At 53.8% G+C, this 20,210-nt stretch overlaps 1 protein-coding gene across 5 annotated transcripts; it reads right to left on the reverse strand.

The window, feature by feature from the left end:
- Window positions 1-458: 458 nt before the first annotated feature.
- Window positions 459-20,151, reverse strand: PABPC1L (poly(A) binding protein cytoplasmic 1 like). 5 transcript variants are annotated; one of them, XM_045804709.2, is made up of 15 exons: window positions 18,472-20,151; window positions 16,468-16,661; window positions 14,793-14,908; window positions 12,995-13,134; window positions 12,702-12,796; window positions 10,531-10,668; window positions 10,143-10,238; window positions 6,154-6,420; window positions 5,282-5,366; window positions 4,532-4,660; window positions 3,908-4,011; window positions 2,948-3,041; window positions 1,564-1,694; window positions 1,031-1,105; window positions 459-649 (listed from the first exon to the last, which is right to left on the reverse strand). In XM_045804709.2, the coding sequence occupies exons 1-14, from the start codon at window positions 18,662-18,664 to the stop codon at window positions 1,037-1,039; spliced, it is 1,851 nt and encodes a 616-aa protein (XP_045660665.1). In that variant the 5' UTR covers window positions 18,665-20,151; the 3' UTR covers window positions 459-649; window positions 1,031-1,036. The 5 variants fall into 5 exon arrangements, 4 of the variants coding, with proteins under 4 accessions (XP_045660665.1, XP_045660664.1, XP_087709670.1 ...); XR_006780861.2 differs by having other exon boundaries at window positions 1,031-1,694; XM_045804708.2 differs by lacking the exons at window positions 459-649; window positions 1,031-1,105 and having other exon boundaries at window positions 1,552-3,041.
- Window positions 20,152-20,210: the final 59 nt, after the last annotated feature.

Below are 20,210 nucleotides of genomic sequence, written 5' to 3' on the forward strand. Positions count from 1 at the left end.
TGGACTTTTTCTTCTCAAGGTCTAGAAGGCAAGCATCTTGATTCACTAATGAAAACGGATGGTAAAATCAGGACCTAGGAAGGTATCTGAAAGCGATTCGATGTGGTTTCTTCTAGAATTATGTGACACAATCCCTCAGGCAGCCAGAGCCTAGAAGCAGTTGCTGCTTCTGGGGTGTAGACCTGCAGTGCAGGGTACCCAAGCCAGGCATCCAGAAACCTCCGTGTGCATCAGACGAGGGCAGCGGTGGCGTTCGCTCCTTCTCTCGGTGCCGTGTGAGGACCACTGCCGGGTGCACATCTGCCCCTGGCACTTCTGCTCGGGTGTAAGCACCTTCTGCTTCGGCACGCGTTGGGTTTTCTGTTCCTTCCAGCCAAATGCCCAGCCCAGTCAAGCCCCCACCTCTTTGCTCTGCCCCACCTCCCTCAGACACAAGAAGGCCTCATGGGAGACAGGACAGAGTTTGCAGCACTTTTAATGCACAAAGCAACAGGTGACAGGCTGGCGGGGTGACTCGCCTTCCTTCCACATACAGAGCTCAGGTACAGACGCAGCCCCACGGGGAAAGAAGTTACGGTTCCCAGGGACAGAGAGCCAAGAGCAGGAAACGCCATCCTCTTGTCAGCCGAGGCGGTGAGGATTCCATTTTCTGGGGACGAGAGAATAGGAGGAAATGTTTCTAACACACAGCAGACTCCCGGCTTTCAACTAAGAAGGCCGTGGGCCAAGCCAGGCTTCCCAGCAAGGAGCGTGAAGCCAGGCAATGCGCAGGGACAGCCCGGCCTTGCCCACTGAGGCCAGGCGGGGCGGCCGGCCAGGGGACACCGGTACTTTGCACGGTGGTCAACACGCATTCTAATCCCACCGTCTGTCCTCTTCCTTTGATCCTCGCAGCTCCCCCCAGACTCCTTGGTGCCTCAGAGAAAGCCAGCCACACAGTTTCTGAAAGTCAGTCCTGGACTGGTTTTTCCCAGCGTCTCGGGAGCGCAGCTGCTTCTGTCTCCCATCTGTCCCACCCCCAGCCACCCACCTGGTTTCAGAGCACGTTCACGGCCGTCAACTCCGTGGCCTGATGTGCCTGCAGCACTGCCAGAGCCTCTTCCACCTGTGGGACACAAGTGAGGGGATGGTGGTGAGGGCGGCCGCCCCGCGGGGCCCCAGCAGAGCCCTGGCCTCCCTGCCTAAGCGTGCTAGGTACGGGAAGTCCCTTCCCTCCACAGCATTGCTGCTGGCAGGCGCCCCTGACGGAAACCCACGGTCACCTGCTCAAGACAGGTGTCCACCGCTGGACAGCTGGGAGAATCCTAACCCTACACTCCGTCAGAACACAGCTCCTGGTACCAAAACCTTGCATGCAGAGCTACAGAGGATTAATCTGGAGGGGCTGGAATGGCAAACCCTTAAGGCCTCCCCCCCCCCAAAGATTCAGCAAGTATTAGCTGAAAGTTTAGCGAAAAGGTAAACTGTCCCAGCCACAGCCTGGTAGCGCCCCTAGGGGAGGTGTCTGCCGTGAGCTCTCCTCCGGCCCTGGCGGGGCGCCCTGCCGCCCAGGCCCCAGACCACCTTGGCGTTGAGGGACTCGGGGGACTCCAGCATGAGCAGCAGCTCTGAGTTGTCGATCTCCAGCAGCATGCCCGTGATCTTGCCGGCCAGCTGGGTGTGGGTATCGTAGATGAGGGGGTACAGACGCTCACCTGTACAGAACACCTGGCTGATACCCCAGCAGCCCAGGAGCAGGGTATGGGGGTGGCGGGTACTGTGGAACGGAGCGGGGAGGCATCCGGGGGCTCGTCCCAGAACTGCTCCTTCCAGGCTGTGTCCCTTAGCCCCACTGGGAGCCTCTTTCCCAACCGTAAAGTACGCAGAGCAAACCCTGCTTCGGAGGCGAACTTGAAGAATCAGATTTGATATTCTAGGTAAAATAATCTACACAGGGTCGGACACAGACTTGGGGTTTAAAGACTACTCCTGCTCATCTTGCAAGAAATTGTTCATTGCCAATACACACACTGAAATTCTAGACAAGATATACTAATGCCGGACTGGATGTTTGGGGGGGGGGCAGATGGGGCAGGGGGGGGCAGATGGGGCAGGGGGGAGCCACATCCACAAGATACATTCACTTTCTACCATCAGGCACTTCTAGTGACAGGGCCTAGCACTGGCGGTCAGTCCCTCTTGGCAATGTGTGGAGGGTGTGGCCAGCCCGGGGGACTGGGGTGGGAGAGGTTTTCCCACGAGGGAAGTCAAGAGGTTTACAGGGAACTGCTAACAGAGCCTCCTGCCTCCACAAAGCCCATGTAGAATTTCTTTTGAGCAGTGGGAAGTGGCAAAACCCCAAATGAGCCAAGGAAACAATGGGGCAGTGGCAAAGGGGGCCTTCAGAGAGGGCCTGGACGTCTTGATGGCCGAGGAGGAAAAAACCTGCCACCCAGTAACACGCTTGTCATTCGTTCCACCGTGGGTGGCATCCTTTGGCAGGGCCTTCCGTAGACCCCGGGCTGGGGACGAACTGCACGAGGACCTCACAGCCCAGCAGGGAAGGTGTGTCTGCCCCACGCACACCATGCAGGGCCCCCTGGCAGCTGGACGACGTGTGGGGAGAGGGGAAGAACTGCAACGCTCACCGGCAGAAACCCAAGGCCCTACCCTGACTCCTGGCCCCCGATCTGCCCACAGCTGGGCTCTCCCCAGCCCGTGCGGGGGCTTGGACAGCAGAGCTGAGGAAACCTCGGGACCATCTCGACTGAAAGCATTTTAAGACGAGAGAGGGAGGGCGGCCGAGAGAGCAGAGGCGACCCCAGCAAGGTCACCCAGCAGGTGGGTCTGCAGCAACGCTGGACCTTGTCCACATGTCTGACCTCCATTCGAGGTTTTTCCCACCAGGCTGGCCACCTCTCAGCAACCCCCTGCTTCCTGCTCCAGAGTAGGGGGACAGGCCACTCACCAATCATCTGCTTTTGCTCGTGCAGTGGGGCCGCGGCCAGCATGGACGCCGTCAGGGGCTCCTGTCCCGGGATGCGCACAGCCGGCTCCTGCACCTGTACACGGCGCCAGGGACACTTCCCTTAACCACCACACACAGGCAAGGCCTCACAACGTGGACCCTGGCAGGGGAACACAGGCCTCCAGAAGGCTCTGGAAGACGGGGGGCAGGGGGCAAAGTATGGACACTCGGGTGGGACAGAGTCCCTAACAAGGGCACAGTGGGCTAGACACACTAATTCAGAGGCCTTCCACGGTGCCAGGAACCTATAAAGGCCCCCCACCGAATGTCGCCAAAGGAAAGCGTTACTATTCACTTTGGGCCAAATAATGCACTTTTTATAACGTAGCTTTATGGCCACATCCCCAGCATCCTCCTGACCCTTCCACATTAGGGTAACTTTAAAAGCATTTTGCCGCTTAAAGAGGACACCTGTTCCTTTTGCAAGAAAGACTTTGAAGTATACACATTGAAATTCTGGACAGGATAGGATAAGGCCGAGTTTGGGACTTGGGCAGGGGGCAGGGAGATAAATACATAGCTTTTTAATTACAGAAGATATTTTTAGTTGTTATGTAGATTAATCACATCCTTTCAATATTCAGCATATTTCTAGAAGAGCTTTCCCTGCTGCTCAACGCTGAATACTAAAGAAATCCAGATTAATTTTGCTAATAACCCAGGCAGAGCAAATCATAATTAATAAACCAAATGTGATCTTGGCCCTTTCCCTCCTTCCGTTAGTAAGGGGGACTTTCTTGATTGTACACATTAGTAAGTGAAACTTCACAATAAGAGAAAAAAGAGAAAAGAAAAGAAAAAGCAAGGCCCAGAAAGGGCCAGTGCCTCCAATGCCTTAGCCAAGGTCCTGAGCCAAGCCCCCCAGAGCCCAGACTAAGGAGGCAGTCAGGCCATGCTTACCCCAGGGTTGTGTGTTGCTGAGGAATATTTGTGTGTCAGGGCAGGCCCGGTTGGGGTAGAATATGCCACCCCGCTGGCTCCTGTGGTCTGGGTACCAATGTTGGCTGTAAGAAATAAGCAGGCGCATTAGGGCCTGACAGCGACCTAAAGACACGAAGCCTAAAGGTGCACGTTCATGGTAGCCCAGCGCCAACCAGCAGGCCGGCACACAGATGTACGAACGCTTGCCGGACGAAGGAACAGAAGGGCTTGTCTTATGGCCCAAATGCACAACCTTGTTCACTGTACGCTGCTGCGTACTCGCTAAGGTTCCATCCTGAGGCTAAGCCCTGGCGTGTGTGACTTCGTTCACCCGCACGACCAAACAGGAGTGCTGTTTTCATCCCTATCTTAAAGATGAGGTGCTCGGATAGTTAGCAAGGCCACAGAGCGAGCTGGGCCCGGGAACTGCGTCTGTGGGACTCTGGGGCCCACGTGAACTCCTATGTCCCACAGCCTCCAAAGTCAACTCCAAGAGGGCACACGACCAGGTCACCGAGGAGGCCAGTCCTGTGCCAACCCCGCACCAAGCCCCTGCCCCGCCCTCCTCACACCCCCATTCCTCTTGGCCCTGCCCACACTCACCCACTCTTTGGGTGTGGGGCCCCGGGGGTGGCACCTGGGTAGAGGCCTGCCTGACACTGCTGACCTGGGCCGGGGGGCGCCGCAACATGGCTGGTGGCCGGACCATTGAGGCAGCTGGAGGGTAGGTGGCTTGTGGCACAGAGAACATGGAGAGAAAGGTTGGCGGGGCAGGACAATCCGAGTGGCCCACTGCACCCTGAAGGTTCCAGGGTGAGCAAGGGAATGGGAAAGGGGAACCAGAACGTTCTCAGCAAAAAGACAAGTGAATTCACCGAGTCGGGCAGACCCAGAACTCTGGGGGAAGGGGAGTGTGTGAAAATCTACAATAACAAAGCCAACTTGTTTCTACCCAGAGCCCCAGGAGGCATAGGCATCATGACCACACCCACAGGGGCCCCCAAGACACTGTCAAGTCAGGGTGAGCTGCCCTCCTAGAGAGGAGCCGTCCATCAGCAACAGAGCCCCAGGAGTTCATTGTGACGGTCACAGATCGGACAAGTCTTGGGAGCTAACTGAGGAGAACGGCTACACCCGCGAGTCTTTTACAAGTTCGGCTACTGCGTGGTGTTTTATGCATGCCTCGTTCAGAAGAGGAAACTCGAGGGGAAGTTACCCACCGAATTAACACCCGGGGGAGTAGCAGAGCAAGGCTTGCCCCCAGAGCCTGTGTTCGTAGCCCCGGGTTCCACGCTGCCCTGCAGGGCCCACCCCCGCGGGCCAGGCCGAGGGTACCAGGGGCTGATCACTCACAGGAGACTCTCGGAGGCTGGGCCGTCCACCTGGGGGCGGGCTGCACGGAGGGGCCGGAGGCATAGTACGCAGCCTGGGCTGGAGGCTGTGAGAGAGAAGACTGGCTTCAGGGCTCTGCAACAGGTGAGAAACCGCACCCCCTCCCGGACACCCCTGCGGGAGCTCCACTGCCCCCTCCAGGGACTGCAGAGTGAGGCCCCGCGAGCTGGGATGAGGCCCCTGCTGCCCAGCTCAGGCTGTCCGTGAGCCCCGAACCCTTCGGGGCGAGGCCTCAGGTTCAATCCCTGCCCCTGATCACAGCAGGTGGCCCGAAGAGCGGCATGAAATGGTCACACACCGACTCGGACCTGTGCGAGCGGAAGCTACGGCCAGGAGCCCATGCGTCCGTCCCAGCAGCCGCTCACGGCCGCACACTCCCACTTCCGCTCGGTCCCGTGGGCGCCCTTCCCACGCCGTGCTCCTCCGAACACGACTCCCGCAGCTGGCTGCTGGGCAGCCCACAAGACACGACCCTCTAATTTGGGGAAATGCTACACGCGCTCTGCGGGGCTGCGGAGTCCTAATGATACCGCCCGTGAGGGGAGAGTGATGCGATAGGGAAGCGTCGTACAGCATAGAAAGCTGGGTCCCTTTGGTGTAATGCGTTGTTTCTCCAACTCATGTGACCAGAGAGACTCTTCTAGCAGAACACGACTCTCTCCCTGCTTGGGAAGGGCTGCTTGACAGGACACGCTTACCCGCCTCTTACGGATGGGCTTAGAACAGCCTGCCTGCCGAGTTTCCAGCAGAAACACGCTGAGAGCCCACATCTACCAGGAAGCTGTCCTCCTGCCCCACCTGGCTGCCAGGGAAGGGGGCCGGCGGGTCATCACCTGGGGCACGGCGGGCAGGAAGTAGCTGGCGGGCTGCTGGAAGGAGCCCAAGAGGGGGCCGCCCAGAGCCCGCACCGTGGAGAGACGCTGCATGTACTGGTTGGTCAGGATGGCCTTCCGCTCCTCTTTGCGCTGGGCCAGTGCCACGTACAGCGGCTTGGTGCCCACGATGCGCCCGTTCATCTCGGTCACGGCCTTCGTCGCCTCTTCTGGGGAGGAAAAACACACAAAGCCAAACCCCTTGCTGTGGCCACCCTCTGTCATCACCTAAAAGCAAGACAAGACAAGGGCTGCTGGGGGTGGGGAAGGAAGACTCCTGGGGACTGTGCTCCCCTCCCCCGCCCCGCCCCGGGGCCCAGCCCGGCACTGAGCAGGCCCAGGGGAAACCGTGCCCCCTGACATTGACTGAGGCCCACCACATGCCAGATACGATGGGCCTGCTCACATCACAGGTACCACCTGATGCGGGGGGGGGGGGGGGGACCGCCACTCCCACTTCACAGGCCGTGGAAACGGGCTCCAGAGTGACTTGGCGCAGACCAGGCCACTTGCTAACTGGGGGCTGCTTGCTGTTTAATAGGACGCTCCCCTATCTCAGGGAGTGGGAACCGCTGCATTTCAGGGTTTCTTAATTTTCTTTCTGAAATGATGTTCCTAAGCTGTGACGGAAAGCTGGTTTAAATGGGATCTACCTTCATCACACAGGCTATCAGGAAGGAAGAGGATAGTTTAGGATTGCTTACAATCCAAGAACAGGGCAGGGTCCTTTAGCCAGAGCCACAATCTTAAACACTCCATCTGAGGTCCTGGTAATGAAAATCTGCATTTTGACTACTGTTCTTTTTTTTCTTTTTTAAAACTACCCATACAGTTCTTTGGTTCATTTAGGAATTAGGGAAAGAATAAAATGTTCTTAAGAGTGCATTTCCTAGAAAGTGCAGTAAAATTAGATTTATATAGAATATAAAAAGGATTAAGATTTATATTTCTGGTGTCTTATTCTATTTTCTTTGTGGTAGAAAGAAAAGTCCTTATTACAATCAAAAAAAAAAAAAAAAAAAAGAGCGACTTGTCCAGGGTCACCCATCGGACAGGATTCACACCCAGTGCAGTGTTCTGGTAAACGTCCATTGCCTCTGCAGGCACTGAGCCAGGTTCTCAGCTTTGTTATTAAAATCACCTTTTTAAATTTTTGGAATAATTTTAGATGTACAGAAAAGTTGCAAAAATAGTAGAGTGGCTATCTTTCAGCCAGCTTGCCCCCCTGGGAACAGGGTCCATGTGTATATTAACGTTGGGACGATATTATTAATTATCAGCCACAATGCCATTAACTGCAGGTCTCATTCAGCTTTCACTAGTTTTTCTAATAAATATGATTTTTCTCTTCCAGGATCCAATCCGCATTACATGTATAGTTCGTAATCTTTTTTAGGGTCACGACACTGGTCTGGCTCACACATTTGGACTTGAGCTGACATACTTTTAAAATCTGCCCTATTAGAGAGCATGTTCTATATCACTGGTGTTCAAACTGCACTTTGCTACCCATTCACCCGGGGGCCTGAGCCGGAGAGTTCATAGACCCCCCCTCAGGGAGGCCAGTGGATAGGAGTCAGGAGGTCTGTGAACTTTATGGGGGGAAATGGCCTTTTTCATTAGCATCCCCTTCTATTGTGAATATGGACAAAAAAAAAATAGGGGAGTCTTGGCTGTGCTTGGGATTTTGTCAGGAAGAGAAAGAATATATTTTCCTATCATGTTAATCACTGCTGCCCTCAAAATATCGTCTATGCTGACTGCTACCTCCCTAGATCTTACGGTTGGATACAAAAACGAAGCACCCACTGCTATCACCGTCATATCTTGATAAATATGTTTCAGTATAATTGTTTTTCTGTAAGTCTCTGAATTTTCTTTTATGCATTGAGAAATATTCTAGAAGGGATCCATAGGCTTTCGTCAACCAGATTTTCTTGGCACAAAAGTATTGTCTTAATAAGTTAATAAGAACTTCTGTTAGGTAGTAAATAACGACGAAATACATTTATGCAGCTTCCTATAAACACGACAGTGTTTTTAGCACTTTATAGGCCTTAACTCATTTTCATTCTCACTGTATTTTGAATGCAGTCAAAATCATATAAATATGTAGACTTACATAAAATACCCACTTTATAACCTAACTGGTCAATTAATGAGATAGTGCTGCGACTCTGAGCAACCCAGATTTTTACGATTCCCTTCCCTCTAGGAGTCCTCAAGGAGGTCGGTGAATCACCAGAAATGAGACACCACGTGTGAATAAGCAAATCATCATTTCACTGCTTGTTGTGGGCAGGTGCTCGGCCTGCAGGCTCTTTAGTGCTCAGGACACCTTGGGAGGTAGGGAATGTTGCTCCCATTTTACAGATGGGTAAACAGATCCAAAAGGCAAAGTCACTTTCCTCCGATTCTACAGCTAGTTAATGTAGGACTGGGATTTAGACCTAGTTCTAATTAACTTTAATATCCCAGTTTTCAACCACAATACCACACTAATATATTTGCTGGGAAGGAGGGCCCACAGCTATTTTGTAAAGTTTAAGCAAATTTACTGATGCTGATTTATAGGTCCCATGGCTCCCTCACAATTATCTCCACAGGTCCTTAACTCAAAAATTGTTAGAACCTCTGCCCTACACACCAGGCTTCCTGAAGGACATTTAAAATTGGATTCAACAGGGGCGCCTGGGGGGCTCAGTTGGTAAAGTGTCTGCTTTCGGCTCAGGTCACGATCCCAGGGCCCTGGGATTGAGCCCCACATCCAGCTCCCTGCTCAGTGGGAAGCCTGCTTCTGCCCCTGCCTGCCACGCCCTGTTTGTGCTCTGACAAATACATAAAATATTTTTTAAAAAATTTAAAAAATAAATAAAATTGGATTCAACAGGCAAAGAACTTCTAGACCACTTCCCAAGAACTCAACCATCACCTCACATATGCTGGTCTCCAGCTCCACCACTCACACTGATGTCTTTGGAAAGTTCCTGCAGCTCCCTATCCCCTCACAGCCAAGCCAAATGCTTCTGCCACTGCCACTTCTCACAGGAAGCCCTCCTTCCTGCTCCCCTGACTTACCACAGCTCTGCCTCCAATACTCCCAGCCCCCTCCACGGACACCTTCTAATCGATTTGCGTTAGTGATGCGTCTGCCTTCCCCACTTGACTAGAAGCTACCAAGGGCAAGAACCACGTCTAACTCGTTACTATGGGCTTCCCAGAGGGCCTGGTAAGCCGGGAGGTGCTTAAGTATGGAATGAAGGAATACTGGGTTATCTGAAAATCCTGAGGAGGTTTAAAAGGCCCAGGCCCTACTCTGAAATCTTCTTTCGATTTGTCTGACTCCAGTGTCTGTCTTTAAGAGCTCCCCAGGGGATTTTAATAAGCCAGGGTTGAGAAACATCCCATGAGCCCAATACTCTCATCGTATAGGTGAAGTTCAGAAGCCATGGGCTAAAGGTCACAGAGCTACTGAGTCGAGCGGCCAAATTATCACCCATCAGGTGCTAAGTGGGCTGGGCACATGGCACTCAAGTGCTCAGTAAATGGGGAAGAAGGAATGATGAATGAAGCAGCCTGACCCTCTCGTTTTCCAAATGGAAACTGAGGTCTTGAACATAAGAGTCAGTGGAAATTCTGAGGTATGAATTTCTAGAATCTGGCATATAGTAGGCACTCAATAAATGCTTGTTGAATGAACCAAGTTTACAGGGAGCCCCAATAAGTCCAGCTGTGTGACTGGGACTGGACTCCCACCCCCTCCCCTCCAGAGCAGACAAGGCTGCAAATGGACATCAAGCTGGGAGTCAGACCCAGCCCCCCAAACTCTCCAAGGAGTAGCTCAGCACCAACTCCTTGGAAGCCACAAGGAAGGAAGGGAGGGGCGTGCAGCCAGCAGGAGGACAGGAGGGGCAGGCTCTCTATCCCCTGCAGGAGCCCCCAGTCCTCACCTTAGCGCTGGTAATCACGCCATAGGGAGAGAACTCTTTTCTCAGCTTCTCATCATCGATGGAGTCATCCAGGTTCTTAACGTACAGGTTCACGCCCTAGAAAGAGAGGTTACTGCGGGGTGCGTCCCTTCCCCTCCAAGCCCCGGGTTGCCCTGTGTCGGGGGCCTGGAAGCCCTGGCCACCCAGCCTCTTGTTTCCAATCTTGCATGGTACCCATGCCCCCCCGTCACTCAGCATGCCCATCCCCTGGAAGCTACAGCCCCCAACTCCCCAACCTCCAAAGCCAAGTTCACAGACGTGGGATTGCCGGAGGAAGGCTTCCCACTCAGGGCCCTCCACACACACGGACATGCTCACATAGCAGCAGCTGTCACCAGGGGGCTGTCACCTGGTAACGGGTCGCCCGGTCCTGCTTCATCTGCTCGAACCTACGCTTCAGCTCATTCTGCCGTTCCACCCGCTTCTGGGCCCGGCCCACGTACAGCAGCCGCCCGCTCACCTCCTTCCCATTCATGTCCGTCACAGCCTGGCCAGGGAAGGGGCGAGAGTCCTTGGTAACCACCCCCACGAGGCTCTGGCCTCTAGTCCCAGCATCCGGGCCTGAAGGGGGCCACCTGCAAGCTGGCCAGCCTCGCTAGCTGAGAATAATTAGCACCAGGATAAAGGCCACTTAAAGTGAATCCACTTTTTAAAAACAGGGGACAAAATTTCAGAATAAACCGTAGATTTAAAAAATTTGGGGACGCCTGGGTGGCGTCTGCCTTTGGCTCAGGTCATGATCTCAGGGTCCTTGTTCGGCAGGAAGCCTGCTTCTCCCTCTGCCTGCTGCTTCCCCTGCTTGTTCGTTCGTTCTCTCTCTCTCTCTGGCAAATAAAATCTTTAAAAAATAAAAAAATAAAAATTTGATTGGAGCTATACTTTAAAAAGTGAAATTGAAATAAGCAAATCTCCCATATTTAACATTTAGGCTCTTCACTGTATCTACACTGATTGTCTGAACGGAGCAGCGAGCAGAATTCTTTCAAAATGGCGTGAGAGCATAATCAACAGCCTTCACTTCATGTTGGATTTCACAGCATAAAGAATCTATTTTGCTAACTAGGAGGGCTTTCGTTTTTGTTTTTAAGAAACAGGTCTTAACCGTTTTTTCTTTTTCTTTTCGTCAGTTAGCCGGCCTAAGACTGCTGTGTCCTAAATTGTCAGTGGCTTTGATTGCATGACATGCAACTTCTCTTAATGCGTTTATACTGAACTGAATTTACATGGACTCATCTGCAAAAAAAAAAAAAAAAAAAAAAAAAAATCAGCAAAAGGTAGACTCCTGTGAGTGCCAGCTCAATGGCTAGGATTAGACACTAGCATTAGTGAGGAGAAATGTTTGAAAGGGGACTTTTTAAAGTAAGCTCTATGCCCAACATGGGGCTTGAACAGAAGGGAACTGACTTTTTAAGTGGTCAGCTAGTTAGTATTTTCACATAGGGGCGCCCGGGCGGCTCAGTCGGGTAACTGCTGAGCCTGTACTGGTGGAGCAGACAGGACAGCGTATGCAGCCCTTAGCGCCGGTCCGTGCTAAGTGCTCAGGGAGCAGCGGCTGCCATCGAGGTGGCACCGGGTCAGAGCTCCAGCCAGCATCCACACTGAGCTGAGATCCCCCATGTCCAATGGTCTTGTACCTACTGGCAGGTGCCACGCCAGAGATTTAGTGGTGAAATGAGACCCGGTCTCTACCCTCAGGTTCTCTACATGGAGATCGGTGTTACTGATGGAGAGGGGCAGAAGGGGCACCTCACCAGAAGCATGAGGACAGAAGAGGCTTCTTGGAGGAGGGAAAGCGTACGTGGAAACCCACAGGGTAAGCGCTAAGTAGTCTAAAGCCACACTGTCTCATAGGGCGGTCACTAGCCACATGTAGCCCCTGAGCACTCGAACCATGGCTGGTCTGAGTTCACCTGTGCTGGGAGCACCGGATTTCAAAGAATTAACACAAAAAAAGGGGAGTGTCAAATATCTCCATTTTAATATACACTGGAGTGATAATTTCAGTAGGTTAAGTTGAATGAGACATTACAAAAATCAACTTGCTTTTGGTTTTTTACCCTTTTTAATGTGGCTGCTGGAAAATTTTAAATCTCATATGTGGCTCCCACTATATTTCCATTGGACAGCATTAAGCTAAAGAGCCAGGGAAGAGAAATGTTTTGAGAAACAGCATTTGCAAAGACCTGGGAGCAAGGAATCACATAGCACATCCCCTCCCCAGCCTCAATCCCACCATCAATTCAAGAAGAGGGCAGTGGCTGTCTCAGAGGCCCCTCCGCCTCCCATGTGTGGCAAGAACCTACAAAAAGCAGTTGGCCTTAGGGTTTGGAAGCACCCAAAGGAGGCTGAAACCTTCTGCCTTTGCCACAGGAAGGAAGGGCCCTGACTGGTGTGGGCCCAGACTGCAGAGGGATTTTCCTCTCCTCCACGGCAGCTGGAGCCCCCTGCACCTGATCTCCTTTCTTGCTAGGGCTGGCTTGGTGCCTCCTCCATGAAACAGAGCCATGGGGAGGCTCCTACCTTCTGGGCTTCTTCGTGCTTCTCAAAGTTGACAAAGCCGAAGCCTCGGGAGTGGCCGATGTCGTCCCTCATCACCTTCACACTCAGCATTTTCCCTGGGAAGGGCCAACCTGGCTCAAAGGGGAGTTTGGGAAGCCCCAAGATGTTCTCCTCCCTTCCCCCACGATGTGGTTTTAGACTACTTAATGCTGCCCCCTACTGACCCCTCAGGAAGCCCCCAGAAAGGCCCCTCCTCCCAGCCCAACCTGGGAATAGACAAAGTGATCCCTGATTCCCTTGGGGAGCTTGCCCACCAAACTGGGAGAAGAGGTCCTGCAGGCCCTGCTCGTCCACGTCCACATGGAGGTTCTTCACATAAATGTTGGTGAACTCCACGGCCCGAGCTCCCAGCTCTGCTTCCCGCTCCCGTCGGGACTTGAAGTGGCCCACGAAGCTGCGGACACACTGATGGGGTTGGCAGCTGCCAGCCCTCAGCCACCCCATCCCACCCAGCAACCCAGGGTCACTTGCACAGATTGCTGCCAGCCTCCAAGGCCCCCGTACCCCTCATCAGGAGGTTGGGCAGGGCACTCGTTAGATGGAATACAGCCAAGGCCAGGCCACCTCCAACAGCCAAGATTCTATGCTCTAGCATAAGGTTAAGAAGAATTCATTCTTGGGGCAAATGTACAGGGAGCTCCTACCATCTGCCAGGCAGCTGAGTGCGCAGGAGAGCAGGGCAAGCCTGAACTTGGAAGTCATACAGATGAGGGCCTGAATCCTCACGCTGCGCTTGCCTAGCGGTGTGACCCTGGGCGAGTTACTTAACCTCTCTGAGCCTCAGTGTTCATTCCTATAAAACTGGGGATGAAGGGCACCTGGCTGGCTCAGTCAGTGGAGGATGTAACTCTTGGTCTCAGGGCTGTAAGTTCAAGCCCCACATTGGATGTAGAGATTATTAAAAAAAAAAAAAATACAGGGGCACCTGTGTGGCTCAGTCAGTCAGTTAAGTGTCTGCCTTTGACTGAGGTCATGATCCCAGGGTCCTGGGATCAAGTCCCACATCGGGCTCCCTGCTCAGTGGGAGCCTGCTTCTCCCACTGCCCCTCCCCCTGCTCATGACTGCTCTCTCTCTGAAATAAATAAAATCTTTAAGAAAAAATACAAAATAAAATAAGAACTGGGGATGAAACTCAGGTCATACATTTGCTGACTCATGTAACAGTCCTGGATGTGCTAAGGAAGCAGTGGTGAGAGAAGCAGACATGGTCCACGCCAGGGTTACTGTGGGGCGACGGAAAATATTAATTTTCAAAATTGTCATTTCCAAGTTCATGTAAACACACCTAGGAAAGTATCCTAGGTTAAGAAGAAAACATAAGAAAATTCGATGGCATCTATAGCCCCCTTAGCACAAACAAGCGGTAGCCGGCACTAAAAATTACAGAGCATGGAGTCGCAAAGGTGAACCCGGGCAAACCACAGCTAACAAAGATCACGGCCTTCTGCGACCTGGGGAAAGCCCGCCGGGCTGGCTTTCACGGATCGGAGCCTCCCTGAGCCGCTCCGGACAAATCAACTCTCAGCTCTCCCAGCTTAGAGCCTCCTTCCCTCGGTGGCGCTGAGCGTGGGCTGGTGGTCACGCAGGCAGAATCCAGACTGGGGGAGGGGATTATCCGCAGCATCTGCAGCTCCACTGCCCCCCATGAAGTGAGGGGGGGGCTACCGAATTTACATGTATGAAGATGGCAGGCTGAGCTTCGGCCTACTTCCCTCACCCGTCCGAAAACCCCATGAAACGACACAAAAGGTTTAAGAAAAAAATTCACAGCCCTGCTGAGAAGGCTGGAAAGCAGACGAAATCACTGACCCCTGCGGTGATCTGGCCATTAGCTGCTCCTGCTGGAATTTCAAAATCCCCTTCCTTACGACTCAGAGCAATCCTCTGAGGAGTATCCACAGGCCTGTTCTTCCCTGGGGCAAGGGAACTCCCAAGGGACTAAACTCTTCCGAGGTCACACCGCCCGCAGCGTTCTGGCTGCGCTCCGCGCCCAGCGCCCATGAGATGGTGACCGGCAGCTCCCCCTCCCCCCACCACGTGCCACCACTCACACTTTGCGGTCATTCAGCAGCATCCCGTTCATGGTGGCAATGGCCTGCTGCGCAGCCTCGTGGGTCTCAAAGTGGACAAAGCCGAAGCCCCGGGACCCATGATCGTCACACACCACCTGGACCGCAGGGGAGAAGGATGGGGTGGGGGGGCACCCAACAGAGGGTTCAGGTACAAAACAATGGCAAAAGTGACGAATAACGACTGAGTGTGGACTCTGCGCCCCACACGGGGTCCCTTCAAGTTCCACTCCACCCCCAGCTCTTCTATCCAGATTTAATCATGTTGACTGGGGGCCCCACTCTGGACCAAGCACTGCTGAGGGGATCACATGCTCATCTTGTCATATTTGCTAGAAGAGCCCCTCCAGGCAATTCTTAACCTCTGAGCCCCAGCTGCCTGATTGGGGAAAATGGGAATAAGAGGGCTAGGCCAAGGTCACTAGCCAGCAAAGTTTCTGCTTATGACAGCTACCACTTAGATAGTGAACAGGGTGCTGGGTGTCCTTTCAATGTCGGGAAGACTACCAGACTTAAAATACAGGCACCACAAGCCTGTGAGGTGGGCTCTACCATGGCCCCCTTGTAGAGGAAGCCGAGGTGTGGAGAAGTTACACAGCTGGCCCAGGGTCACACTGCCAGGAAACGGAGGAGGTGGGATTTGATCCCCAGACGGTCAGCACCAAAGTCCAAGATCTGACCCACTATGTTGTGCTGACTTCTTGGCAGCTGGACAGACTACACGTGGCCAGTGCTTTGCCCATCGCACTCCAGAACCCTTTCCCCAGCAGCCGCATGGACTTGGTTTCTATCCTGAGCCTCTGACTACATGGTTCACTAGGCTTTTTCCTCAGAGCCCAATTTCCAGCTTTTCCAAAAAGTCTCGGCATCTCCAACCAGCCTGAGAACTCCCGGGGTAGGCCCCACACCGTGTGCCTCGTATCTGACCTGGCCCACCACCACAATGGGTCCTCGTTAGGCCTCAGAGACTTGCCCGGGTCACAGCCAGCTTTCTGTCCAATCCTCAGTGGCCCAGAGGAATCCTCGAGACTTGACTGCCCTGATGGCCTTAATTAGCAGCCTTCCTGTATCCATGCCCTTTACCCTGTTGTGTCTACTGTCCTCTCTCTCTGAATTTGGACTGGTCTCATGACTTCGGACTGTTGCTTTGGCCAACAGAATGCAGTGGAAGGGAAGGAGGGCCAGTTCCGAGCTTACATCTCAAGAGGCCTGGTAAGCTTCCACTCGGTCTCCTTGGACACTGCACTTTGTCAGGAGAATAGTCTGGGCTAGCCCACTGGAGGAGGAAAGACCACAGGGAGGAGAGCCGAGGTGCTCCAGCTGACAGCCAACCACGCTCTAGAAACAGAGCCAGTCAGCCTGCAGCGGGCATAAGAAGGAGCCAGCCGAGAGCAGAACTGCCCAGATTGCCAACTGCAGAATTATGAGCTAAAGAAATGGGGGTTGCTGCCAGCCTCTAAGCCGGCATTGGTTACGCAGCAAGAGCTGACCGATACACAGGGACTTCTGACGCATCTGCCGAGAGAACCGGCGTAACTCCCACGTGCCCAGAGCCGCGCTGAACAGACCTGGGGGCTGTGAAGTGAGGCGTGGCTCGGGATCCCTCTGCCACTCGGGTATTTGACACAGACCCTGCCCCACAAGGGGACACGCCCACCTTGCAAGACAAGATGTTCCCAAAGGTGGAGAAGGTGTCATATAAGGCCTTGTTGTCAATGGAGTCCTCCAGGTTCTTGATGAAGATGTTGCCCACACCCGACTTGCGGAGTCCTGGGTCTCGCTGGGACCACATGATGCGGACAGGCTGGCCTTTGATCACTTCAAAGTTCATCGTGTCCAGTGCCCGCTCCGCTGGACGGAGGGAGAAGAAAAAGCAGCAAGTAAGGGGATTTCTTTCCCTGAGCCCCAAGGTGCTTCATTGGAAGGAAAAAAGGAAAAAAAAAAAGTGTCACTGTCTGGGTGTCACTTGAGAGAAGAACCTGGAGCCTCAGGTTCTGAGAAAGAATTCATGTGCGGGGCATGCCTCCCACCTCCCCGCTGGGGTCTCATGCAGCTCCTCACAATAGCCATGTGAGCATATTTCTATCCCCACTTCACAGAAGGAAAACAGAGGCTCAGAAAGGGGAAGAGTCCGTGGCAGAGCGAGGTCCGCTGCAGTTTTCGGAAGCACACGGACTAGATGACAATGCAAAGGAGGGCCCATAGGACAAACAGCAGCAGCAGTTAGGGGAAATCAGAGCTCAGAAGTACGGAGGGGCAGAGTTGAGACTCAATCCCAAGTCGTAGGGCTTTGGGAGAGAACACCTCTCTGAGCTTGTTTCTTCACCTGCGAAGTGGGGATGATGAGACGTTGACCCCCTTTCCACATCTAACAAAGGGAGGTAATACTATCTACCTCCAGGGGTTTGGACAGGTTGAAAATTAAGTAAGATACGCAAGGTGCCTTACACTTTGTGCCTGGCATAAAATAGGAGTTTGGTAAACGGTCATGTGTCTGAAAACTAACAGCCTATGCCCATTCTCCTGCCACTGCTATCGCCTGTGCCCTCCCCACTGAGAGGCAAAATCCCTTCTCTTCCCTAGAGCTCAATTTATCTCCCCTGTGAAGTCTGGCAGAAAGGTCAGAGCATGCAGGGCTTGGAGGAGAGGTTAGAGGCAGTGGTGGGTAAGCAGAGCAGAGGAGAAGGCTCTCTGGAATCCAGCTCAGTCACCTGCTGGGAAACAGGGAGAACCACCCCAGCAAACCCTGATTTAGGAAACCTTCCCACCTACCCAGGAGACCCAAAGGAAGAGGGGCGTCTTTTGGATTTGGCTGGGGCAGGCCTTTGGAGTTGTTTCTGGAGTTTAAAGCCTCAACATTAGAGTTACCCTTATTTTTCTCAGGTTTGCACTTAAGGAGCCCTTACCATGCACCAAAGGATACCGGAAATACTTCGCGGACACAGCGCATTCCTTCTGTGTTATTGGAGAATAAGCCTTCGCCCCTTTTCACAGATGGAGAGGTGTGGAGTGTGAACTCTTGGTCAAGCTCACGCCTGGTGGCAGAGCTTTCACAAAACCTGGTGCTCTCCATCTTTATGCCCTGCGCTGTCAAAGACCTGACAAACTAATCAGTCCTATCAGCTCTGAGAAATCGGTTGTGGGGCCTGGGGTGGAGACTTTCCGTGCACACTCAGATCCGGCCGCTGGGAAGGGTGCGAGCCCAAGGCCCAGCTCTCCTGGCGCCCCCCACTCATCGCCTGCCTCCTCACCAAGTGCTTCGACTTGCTCATCCTCCCAGCCACTCTATAAAGGCAGGTACGATCCCCATTTTTCAGATCGGCAACTGAAACTCAGAAAGTCTGAGTAATTGCTCAAAGTCACACAGCTGCCGGCTTTCTAACCCTTCTAACCCGAGGTCGGCCTGACCCCAAGGCCCTTGGCTGTTTTCACTCGGCCTTAATTAATTGCTATTTCCCCTCTGTAGAAGGGAGCAGCAGCAAAACACACAGTAGGCACACACTAATTGTCCGGTCCTGCTTCAGGCCCCTTCCCACGCCCTATGTCCCTGGGCCTCAGTCTCCCAGGAGCGGCCAGAGATGCCTGCGCGGGCCCGAGCTGCGTCGGTCGGTCGGCGGGGCGGCCGGGCGTCTGCGCGTCCGTCCCCCTCCCCCGGGCTCACCGTCGGCCGGCTGCTGGAAGTTGATGTAGGCGTAGCCCAGCGAGCGGCGGGTGGCCACGTCGCGGCACACGCGGATGGACAGGATGGGGCCGGCGGGCGAGAACTTCTCGTACAGCATGGCCTCGGTCACGTCGGGGTGCAGGTCGCCCACGTAGAGCGAGGCGAGCGGGTAGCCCGGGCCGCTGGCGTTCATGGCGTTCACCGAGGCGCCGCGGCGGGGCTCTCCTCCCGAGCACAGCCCCTGCCTTTAGCCCGCGCCGCGCCCCGCCCCGCCCCGCGCCCCACCTGGGACCCCTCAGCGCTCCAGGAGCCCCAGCTGGGGCCTCTGGGACCCCGCCTCCGGAGGCGGGGCGCGCCCTCAACCCGGCCTGGGGTCGGGCTGCGGGGACGCGGGTCAGAGCCGGCCCGAGACTTGTTCTAGTCCCGAAGGTCATTGCCTCCGGGCCTCTCGGTCCATTTCCCTTCTCAGTAAAACCCGGCCGGCGCGCTTCTCCGGGATTAGAAGGGACCAGGGGCATTCTGTGCGTCTCACCGACGAAGAGAATTCCGAGGCCGACACCCAGTTTCAAAGCTTGCGCACCTTGCCTCCTGTCTTTCTCAAGACAGCCCAAATCCAGCACCCCCTCTGGAACCGGCCTTATGACCTGGGACTGAAGGCTCCACTGGAGAATTTGAGACCACGAAGGTCTTCCCTGATACTGGCTCTCCTATCATCAACATCTTTTCCGGATATTCCTAGCCCGCACTCTTTTTTTGAGAGACAGTGGGGCGGGGCAGGGAAGAGGGGAGAGAGAGAATCCTAAGCATGCTCCACGTTAAGCGTGGAGCCCGACGCGGGCTCAATGCCAAAACCCTGAGATCATGACTTGAGAGGACATCAGAGTCGGATTCCCAACCCACTGAGCCAGCCAGGCACCCCCCACCCCACCCCACCCTTCTTTTGACTAAGCCATTCCCCGTGCATTCCATCAGGAAGCTTCACTGTTACCCTATGGGGACAGTAGGGACCTGACAGTACAAGGCTGTGGCAGTGGCCCCAAGCTGAGCTTGCAGTCTCAACCTAGCCGTGGTGTGGGGGACATTTAAAAGAAAATTCCAATGCATTGTGGGCCATATTTCCCAGTATTTCCCCCTGCCTCTCAAAGGGACTCTCCTGGTTCCCTAATGGCAACAAAGCAGGCAGGTTTCCACTGACCTCTGCTGGAGGGTGGTTTCGACAGGCACAAGAGCTCTGATCTAGTCTGGTTGTGCAGCACAGAGTAGCAAGCAAGCACCAGACTTCTAATCTTGGGCTGAAAAATACCCTCATTTTTCCCCTCCCCTTACGGGAGTGTGGAAGTTTTTAGAGAGAAGGCAAATGCCATGAGGAAACAGTGCTGCGGGCTCCCACAAAGTGCTAGGACAGAAGACAGTCTGGTAGAACCCTGGGTATGACTGGGGGGGCCTACTCTGGGCCAAGCACCTGCCTCACGCAAGCATCTGGCACAGGCTTGGTTACATCTCAGGGTTAAAAAAAAAAAAGTGTGTGTGTGTCTTGAATGGGATGCAAAGTAACTGTTATTAGCAAATCTCAGAAGCTACAAAAGAGGACTTAACACCTGGATAGTTCCTTGTGGAGGATGGAGAGGAATCCCATACTAGGTAAAGTGGCCGTTTATTAATGGTAATTTCTTCCCCTTTACACCACCTTGACTTCAGTTCTAAATAGGATGAAATAAAGATGTTCCCCTACTTTCAAA

The sequence above is a fragment of the Ursus americanus genome, chromosome 22 (assembly GCF_024610735.1).
Source record: "Ursus americanus isolate L20-20 chromosome 22, mUrsAme1.1.p, whole genome shotgun sequence".
NCBI lineage: Eukaryota > Metazoa > Chordata > Mammalia > Carnivora > Ursidae > Ursus > Ursus americanus.